A 9,439-nucleotide genomic window follows, 5' to 3' on the forward strand; every position below is an offset into this window, starting at 1 on the left:
TAATGGTCACAAGTCAGACATCAGAACTCAACAAGCATAAAGTAATAATGGAGCATTTTAACTTCTCAGGGCATTCCAATAGAAATTTCAGAGAAGCAATTTTGGAACAAAGAAACTTTGCCGGCATAACTGAGCATAAGAGGTTTTAGGTTATTTCAGAAGGTCTGAACAAACACAATGGATTTAACACATTTCAATTTGTAATTGATAAAATACTTTTTAACAGGTGCCACCAGATTTTTTCCCTAATTCTTGATTATGATAAAAACCTGCTGGGCCTGAATTAAGAGGTATAGATTCTGACTTGGCCTCATGCTTCTCAGTAAATGGGCTGTTTCTGATTATTACCATTCCTGAGGTATAAATAATGATTTAGTTCCCAGCTGTGTTTTTCAGAACGTCTGCTTGGAGGAGCTTGACTGGCAGGTTGAGTATTCTTGCTAATAAAAAAATGGGCATAACAACATGAAAATGGACTACAGCAATTTAATACAAAGGAAACATTAGCACAATACTGGCTTTTATGCAATTTCCTACCTAGTGAAGCACAGTCAGAAATAAATTGATTCAGCTTCTAGACAGATGATGATGTCTGTCTAGAAAACAGGTCTGAAGCTGGTGCAAAACTGGAATTTTCAGGAATTCAGGACACTTCAAAAATCCTTGTTTTTCCCCATGCGTCTAGTTAAGCCACCAGTAACCTAAGCAAAACTCCAAAATGCTCCCTCCCTCTTTCTTCCTCCCTCCCTTCCACACTTCCTCCCTCTCTTCCATCCTTCTTTGCTTCCTTTCTTTCCTCCTTCCCTTCTCCCCTCCCTCTTTCCTTCCTTCCTTCCTTCCTCACTGTGCCTTCCTCTTCCTCGTTCACTTATTTCCTCCTTCCCTGTCATTTTCTATCTTCCTTCCCTAGAATTCCTTCCTGATTCCCCATTTTGCTTGTGGCAAGCTTGCAGGGAGAAAGTCAGTGGGGAAGCCAGCAGGAAGTTCCAAGTCCAAGGCCAGCAGGTAGGTAAATGACTGCTTCCGGATGGCAGAGGGAATCAATGGTAAACAGGAATGCACGAGCAGAGCCTTATGGGTTGGGAGGGGTCTGTTAGTGTGCACTAGAGATGGCATGTGATTTGGGGAGGGGGCATGGGTTGGGAAAAGTGCCCCAGGATGCACAAGAAATGCTGTGTGGATCGGGGAGGGCACATGAGGTGCAGGGCAGGTTAAGAAGGGTTTGTGGAGCTAAGAGGTACCATGCAGATCAACTAGGGCACCAGCACAGGTTAAGAAGAATGTATGGGGGTAGAAAGAGTATGAGAGGTGTCATGCCAATTAGGAATGGCAGACTGGTGAGGGTGGGGGGTTGAATGGGCTCTGGAAACTCTCTAGTGAAGAGAAGGGATTGAGGAAAACTTGTGGAGAAAGAATTAAGGTAAACTTCAGAAAAAGGATTCCCTCCCAGATAAGGAGATGCAGGGTTTAGAGCAGAATATCTGAAGGAACGGGATAAAGGAAACAAACAATGTTCAGTGCCTTAAGAAGTGACCATTTTTATTCTTTCAGTGCTTTTGTGGATTGCTCCCACTTTAAGATGGATTTTATCAATGTATTCGCTAATGGAAGGCTTAAAAGAGCAAGGATGATAAGAATATGCAATATTGTATGAAAGGATGAGAAGCAGAGAGGAAACATTAGCCATAAAGAAAGCAACTACAGCGTCCTTGTCAGTTCTATACAATAAAAGCCAAGACCCTATTTATAGTTGTGAGAAAGGAAAATATTTTCATGCACAGTTGCAGAAATGGAAAGGAGAGAAAATGGAAAACTTACCTGGCTTTAATCCAATTAAAAAAACAAAGTTTTATTTTATTCTTACGTCTACCCATCTTGCAAATGTAACTGGCTATCTAACAAAATTTAGAAACAATACAAAACAAGCAATAGCCAAAAGCAAGGACAAGCATGCTTTGCCAATCAAAGAAACTAGGAACCAACCCATCTGGACTAAACTATCCTCTTAACATCGAGACCTGGGAAAATAGCCAGTTCTTAAGAGCTTTCCAAAAAGTCAACTTAATCCTGGGTTGAGCCATAACAGAAAAGGCACTAAATAGAAATATAGTTCTGTCCTAACTCAGTCTTCTATCTTTGATGTGACAGAAACTAACCTCTGATAAAAAGATACTGCAGAAACTTGGTACTGGTGGCAAATAATTCTTTTTTTTTTTCCATCTGTCTTAAAATCAGAATATATTATTTCTATAATATTGCTTGGGGACTTTGTAAGTAGGTTTTACTACAAGCTCTACCTAGAATTTGTCAGATTTTAATTGAGGAAGAGATCACCCAAAGATCCTACATAAGCTGTCTTCTGAAATGGCAGGTATGCTATTTGGCTTTTTTTGGTACCCATTTTGCCATGTTTCCACAATGAAAGAGCTTTTATTTAACCTTTGACCTTGTAATACCAGTCCCCTCCTCAGCACAGGCTACCTTTCCTCCACAATAGCCAAATAAAAACTCCAATAACCTGTGCAGTAATGGTCACTGAAGCTTAAATATATCTGGAAAGCCACTGTTGAATGTACAAAATGTTAATAATTAAGCAAGTGATTACACTGTACTGCTGACTAAAGTATCAGAGTATTTGAGAATATGTACACTAGGAGAAACTAAATAGCTCTAATTATTCTGAACTAAAAATATCTGAATTCTATTTAGCAAAAACAAGACTAAATAGATGTTGCAGAAAACAGAATGTTCTTTGACTTCATTCTGCAATTACCTTTGAAGTTTTGAAGTCATTGTTCTTGTTGGATTTTATTTTTATTTTTTTTATCACATTGTACAAATCTATTTACTTTTTTCTTGCCAGATTTGGCTCCATTTACAGGTAGCCCTCAACTGGAAATGGAAATCTGGCTTTAAATTGAGGCATCCACGTCACTGGATTCATTTTTACAACATTTTTTGTGACAGTCATTAAGTAAACCCATTCTTCTGAATGGTTATCTTTTGCTTGGAAAATAGAGGTCATGTGATTATGAGACACTGCAGTTAGTCATAAATCTGAGGCAGATTATCAAGTGCCAAAAGTGCAATCACATGATTACAAGAAGCACAACATTTTATAACAGCTGGAAGCACTTCGTAGGCTTTATAGATGGTTTCTTGAGTGATGAACGGTAAATGGATTTAGATCTGGTTATATTTAGAACAAATATTGTGTATTGTAGATATGAATAATATGCATAATGTTGTATGTAAACAATGCCACGTTGACTTCTGAGAATGCTAATGATTTACACATAGATTACGTGATGCAACAGGAAGCACAGATCTGAAAATTTAGGTATCAAAGACCAAGCTGGATTATTCATTTGATTGACAAGAAAAATGAAGTGAACCATTGCAATTTATAAGCAAGTAGATTAAATTCTGTACCCCTTTCTGAAGAAATGGAAAAAAATTAATATGTGCAAATGTTGGTAATATGCTAGGAGTGAACGTTCAAACGAATGAAACTGTAAGAGAGCATTCTTCCTTTATTGCTGTATTGATGTGAGAGTTGACACATGAGAAATATGTGGATTCAGTAGAAATGGAACATTAAATGAAGCACTTTGGTTAAAAACAAGACGAGTTAGCATCAGTGCTCAATAAAAATGGAGTGAATGTAAAAATTCTCTTTTTCAGAATGCCAACCAGACAGCTGTGACATTTGTGTATATGTGTTTTGTGTGATTGGTACCAATTGGCTACATAAAGATTTATAAATAATTAATTCACTATTAGTTATTCAACATTATTCTTATCATAGCTGGGAAGAGCAGATGGGAATTAGCCATGTTCACCAACAGGTAGATTGTGGCCTAAATTTAACTTAGAATCATGGGCTAGGAGAAATGTCTTAGGCAAACACACAGAGAGAGGCTATCATACTATTTTATTTCTTTGAGGAGCAAAGTAAAATTTATTTCTCTTTATTGGAGTAAAATTTAAACCTAAAAACATTCAAATAACTATTCATAAAAATAAACTGACATTTATGAATAAATCACATGTCAGAAAACACTTGGGCCAATTTCTGAGATTATACTTTCAGTGTGTAAAGTTCTGAAATGTTATCTGATGGAAAAGATGCTTCCATGATGGATTGTCCTTTTTCAGCTGAACTATTCAAATGTATTTTTGTCTAATATCTGCATGGCTATTCCTCCTCCTTAAATAATTTTGCTTTTTAAAACAAAACCTGAAATGTATATTTCTCAATATTGAAATACATATTCTTCTTCACCTTTTAATTTGCAAAGCAATTGAATCATTACTCAGTAAATCTATCTCCCTGTATCAAGGAACTTCACTGTTAGTTTTTCACAACTTTAGGCTAGCTTTTTTCAAAACATCTGGCATACTTTATTGGTGGATAAGATTTGAAGCTGATCTCTCAGAATAATTGTTGTTGGTTTGTTTTCTAGCCATGTGACACAGACAACATCCTGGATCCATCCTGTCACTAATGTACTTGCCTTGTCATGCTTGGAAGGGAACGAGGATGATGGTTTCAGAGAACTTCCGGATCCCCAAACCTGAGACCATAGATGAAAAATAACCTGCTTTCAACAGTTTATTCATCAACAGAAATGAATTAAAGCTTAGTTATTGTACAACAGATTTTCAGGATAAACAATTGCCCTCACAAGATCAGTATTATACAGAAGAACCAGTTTCATATTCCAAGAGCTTAATTTTAATATTGTTTATGTCCTTCCGATTACAAATTCATATTCTTTGCAAATCAATCATAAATATCTTCTTGCATTCCTGATAATTATTGCTGGTAACAGATGATATCTGGCCCAAGAGCTGAATTGTTTCCTATTGTACTTTATTCAATAGTGCTGAGTCCCTCAAGCTAGTCCTACCATGAGGTAGATTTAAAAGACTAGAGTCAGAAAGTTTGGGGGTATAGAAAGGTAACAAAAACAGTTGTTGATTTTGGGGCTTTGTTTTGGTGCCTTTGAGTCAGCGTTGATCCTGATGACACTTTGGACAAGTCCCTGAAGGTTTTTTGGCAAGATTTTGGAAGTGGTTCGCTTTTGCCTTCTCTCTGAGAGAGACTGGCCCAAAGTCATCCCGCTGGCTTTGTGCCTAAGGCAAGACTAAAATTCACAATCTAGATTTCTAGCCTTGTGCCTTCACCATTTCATTACATTGACTCTCCAGTTATTTACTTAGCTATTACATTTTTACTGGAAGGGGTGGGGGGGTGTCACTTAAAAATATACTTCCTAGGATATTTTGAGGAATTTTCACTGGAGTTGGATAACCAGTCAGCACTATTTGTTCTCTTAGATCTGGAAATATACCTGATAGAGTAAGCTGTAGCTCATCAAAGCTTATGGCGTTTAATAAAATGTATTAGTCAAAAAAGATGCTACCAGACTCTTTCTGACACTTTGCCACCATAGACTAGCATGGCTGTCTTCTTAATGTCTCTACCAAGTTAATAATGTATCTGTTGTGCAACTCTTTACTTCCATACGTTTCCAAACAGTTATCAATACATAAACATAAGTAATTAGCAGAGCAGTTTTAACTTATGCTCAGCTATAGTAACATTTCAGCAATCTGGAGTTGTTTGGGTTTTTTAAAAACCTATTAATAGTTCTTCAGAAGTAGGTCGCTATGTCCAGTGTACTTCTTTATCCTAGCATCGTATTGCTGGCAGTAGTGAGTTCCACTTGCATTCACTACCGGTTCGTGTGCTTGCTTCACTCACACGCAGCGCTTCTGCGCATGCACAGAGCCTGTGCATGCACAGAGCATCCGTGATGACATCCGTGAAACTCACCACTGATTGCTGGTCAGATAAGTTCCAGTCGCTTCACATTTTTTACTGACGTCAGATTATGTTCTGTTAAAAAGCAAAAGTATTTTCCAGCCTTGACTTATTTTCTTTTATAAGTTACAACATGTATTTCACTATGTGGGCAAATGCAAATGGAATATGTAGTCTTAAAATATAGTGCCTTAGCTGTTTGTAAGTATTAGTAATGTTCTTAATAGATTTTATAACAAAATTAGCCTAAATTTACCTTTTTTTAATTTCCCATATTATAAGCCTTCCCAATTTTTCACTTTTTCTTTTTGCACATGATTATAATAAGCTAATGAGAGACATTGTATTGTCATTGCATTCAATCTTAATAGATGAATAAATGATATTTCTTTCATGGTTTTAAAGTTTGAAGTATTTAGTCTTCTCAAAGCTATGACTAGTAATCATAAGAGCTGGAAATTTTACTGTAGCAGATTATAGTAACTTGCTAGCTGTGGACTAAGGGGCATATTCCAAAACACATGCTTAACAAGCCAAAATCAATCAAAAGTTATTTATAAATTGGGAAATTTATCTATTCCCAAAGTGTACAGTACTTGCATTCCCTTTGTCCTGTATATCAGTGGTCCCCAATTTTTCTGCCACTAGGGACTGGTTTCAGAAGAAAATTGTCTTCCGGGGGCTGGGGGGGAATGATTTTGCGTACAACCTAGATCCTGCCAGTAGTGCAGACCAGTTCCTAACAAGCCACAGACTGATACCAGTCCGCAGCCTGGGAGTTGGGAACTCCTGCTGTATATCAATCAGTTGTTTCATGAAGTGAGAGCAGCAAATCAATTTATATATTATAATGAAAGCCTGCTGGCAAGGGAAACATTTTGGAAATAACTTTGCCAACTAAAATTATATTAGGTAGCAATCCAAGATATAACTTAAAGAAGATCCTTATTACCAACTTAGTACTTTTTTTGTGTGGTCATAATAGCATAGAAAGCCATCCCATCTAAGTACAGCTCCTACAAGCTGTGAAGGGCATCTCCCTATGATCATCCTAATGCTCCCTTTTGCAACAGCTGGCTTCTCTTCCTTGGCATCTCTCCTTGATTATAGTTGTTGCCTGGAAACTGTTGCCAGAGATTGTTGGACTCTTAAGCTCTACCAGGCAAAATCACCTGTTTTGTGGTCAAAATGATGGGAGTTGTGGTACAACACAGATCTAGGAGACTACAATTTCCCTCTCTTAATGTTTGGGGTGAGGCAATGCAGGTAATGTTTATTTCTATTATCATCATCTTAGACATTTCATACACATTGCAGTCCATAGCTTCATTAAATAGCTCTTTCATCTATATAGAGATGTGTTTTGTGCTGGGGTACTTAAATAATTGATATGACATTTCAGTAATTACGGGGGACACTTAATTTGTAACCCATTCGTAATAACAAGAATGATGAAATTGACATGTAAATGATCAAGAATGAATTGCCAGAAGCTCCCAACTTAGTATTCTGACATTTGACTAGCAACATTGGCTCTGAACGCCAAAAACAAACTCCCATGGAAACTGTCAGTGAACTTAATGTCTTTATTTTTATTTAAAGAACCCTCTTCAACATGATTCATGATGAATCCCCATTTCAGTTTCTCTAGTATTTGTCTGATTTATGAGTGCCCTTGAATATCTCCCTGGATTGTGGATTTTAAAATGCTTACAGAGTGTTTAAAACATACCCCTCTCTAGAAAATCAGTTCCACTAGTCAGTCGCTCTTATGTTCAAAAGCTTTTTCTGATTTTCAACTGAAATCTTCCTTTATTCCGTGCCTCAGACTCTGTGATAAGTGTAACTTTTCTCCATGGGACTGACAACTCTTCAAACTGATAGAGCACACTTAACTCAGGCAGCCCCCTTACCTATTCAGATCTTAGCATTGATTCTGGCAGCACACAATCACATTGAATCAAGGTTGTATTTTGGGAATAACGTCCTCAGCCACAAACCATGATATACCATAAGCCCTTCAAGCAGGTGGCAAGAGAGGGCTGTCAGGGAAAACTAGGCATGGTTTGGGCACTGTAGCCAGTCTGTTTGGAATTGTGTATTTGTATTGCCAGGCATCACTATATAACAAAGAGGCTTTCTTTTTCATCCATTCTTTCTCTCCAACACTTTTTCTTACAGAACTAATGGCAAAAATAGGACAACTATGTTTTGGGGTTTCCCATGATAAGTATAACTTGCACGTTTATCACTATGCAAGACAGGGTCTATTTGGGGATAAGTTTATTCTCTTCAGGTTAGTTGAATGAATCAACTAATTCCCTTGTTGGTATCCCATAAGATACATCTCCTCCTCCAATTGTGATTAAGTGTGTTATGAGATCAGTGCCATCGTTGATATCAAGTTTCCCCCAGCATTATCTTCAGAAAGTATTTTTTCCCCCATCCCACATAACATTTAGTTTCAATACCATCATTGAGGAAGATGGGGAGGTCTAGAAACACAAGATATAAATAAATTAAACAAATAAAATTATCTTTACCTGTTCCCCCCCCCCCACCGGAGGAAAAACTTCAGTTGTTGATTTAAACAAAATCCTAATGATGACTTTTCCTCTCCAGAGTGAAAATTCCAGCTTCAGAAGCAGAAATCTGAAATATTCTATGGCCCCTCTGTAAACAGACGTTTCAATAGCAAATACATTGACAAAGTGGAATTTCCAGATATGTAGTAATTGATATTAAGAGGCCAGGAAATAATGATGTATTTCATGGGAAGTAATGCTTCTTTCTCATATTTAGTTCTTGGGGGAGAAAAACTGCTTTCTGTCTCCAGGTTTCATTTTTGCTTATATTTCATCAAGTCAGTATCAACTCTTATTGACCAGATGGCTAAATCATCTCCAGGATGAGCCAAGCTTTAGCTTGGCTTGGAATTTGCACATGACCATTTCACGATCATTTCCACAGTCAGCCCTTGAAATCATTGGATTGGCAGCAACTGATTGGTTTTGCTTCATTTCTCTTTCCTGGACTCTTCCGTCCAATTACCTTTTTCTCTCTGCTATTCTCAACTTTGGCTTTCCATCTTCAACCATACAGCGGTCCTCTTGGTCCCTGTGTTCTTCACTCAGTCCTCTCGGAAACATGCACTGCCATGAGACTTCATTATAGTTCTATTAAGTCCTGAAAGATCCAATTGTTTTTTATTGGTGAGAACTACACCATGTGTATGTTACAGACTTCGTCATCACTTATTATTTTAATTATCTTTACCCTTCCTTAAGAAGGAAAGATCAGTTGATTAAACAGAGGTCACCTACCATCTATTGGAGAATACAGGTAGTGCCCTTAGTTGCTAGGCATGAAGCAGATCTGAGTTCATGGTGGAAAGGGTTGCTACAGAGCCACTGGGGTCTTCGTTCACCGAAGGGGAGTAATTCAAGTTTGTCATGCAATCTCCATTAGGAATTGTGTATGGGAATATATAGGATGTAATCTCTTCTCCAAGTTCAAAAGTGGCAATATTCATAGTCATGTAACTTCCTTTTTTATACCTTAGTGTTTCCACCCTGTGCCCACATCGGAAGAAAGAAAATCCACTAGGGA

General features: G+C 37.5%; 1 protein-coding gene across 4 annotated transcripts in view; it reads left to right on the forward strand.

The window, feature by feature from the left end:
- STXBP4 (syntaxin binding protein 4) overlaps nt 1-6,228 on the forward strand; it is a 101,427-nt gene extending 95,199 nt beyond the window's left edge. For 3 of the 4 annotated variants that reach the window (XM_087886942.1, XM_087886941.1, XM_034412479.3), the window contains one exon: nt 4,467-6,228. In XM_087886942.1, coding sequence (XP_087743068.1) covers nt 4,467-4,581 — 115 coding nt within the window. In that variant the 3' untranslated portion in view covers nt 4,582-6,228. Of the gene's footprint in view, nt 1-946; nt 1,010-4,466 lie in introns of all 4 variants that reach the window. The other variant, XM_087886943.1, reaches the window with a different exon arrangement.
- The last annotated feature ends 3,211 nt before the right edge of the window (nt 6,229-9,439 follow it).

The sequence above is a fragment of the Pantherophis guttatus genome, chromosome 2 (genome assembly GCF_059756535.1).
Source record: "Pantherophis guttatus breed Tessera chromosome 2, ASM5975653v1, whole genome shotgun sequence".
Classification (NCBI taxonomy): domain Eukaryota; kingdom Metazoa; phylum Chordata; class Lepidosauria; order Squamata; family Colubridae; genus Pantherophis; species Pantherophis guttatus.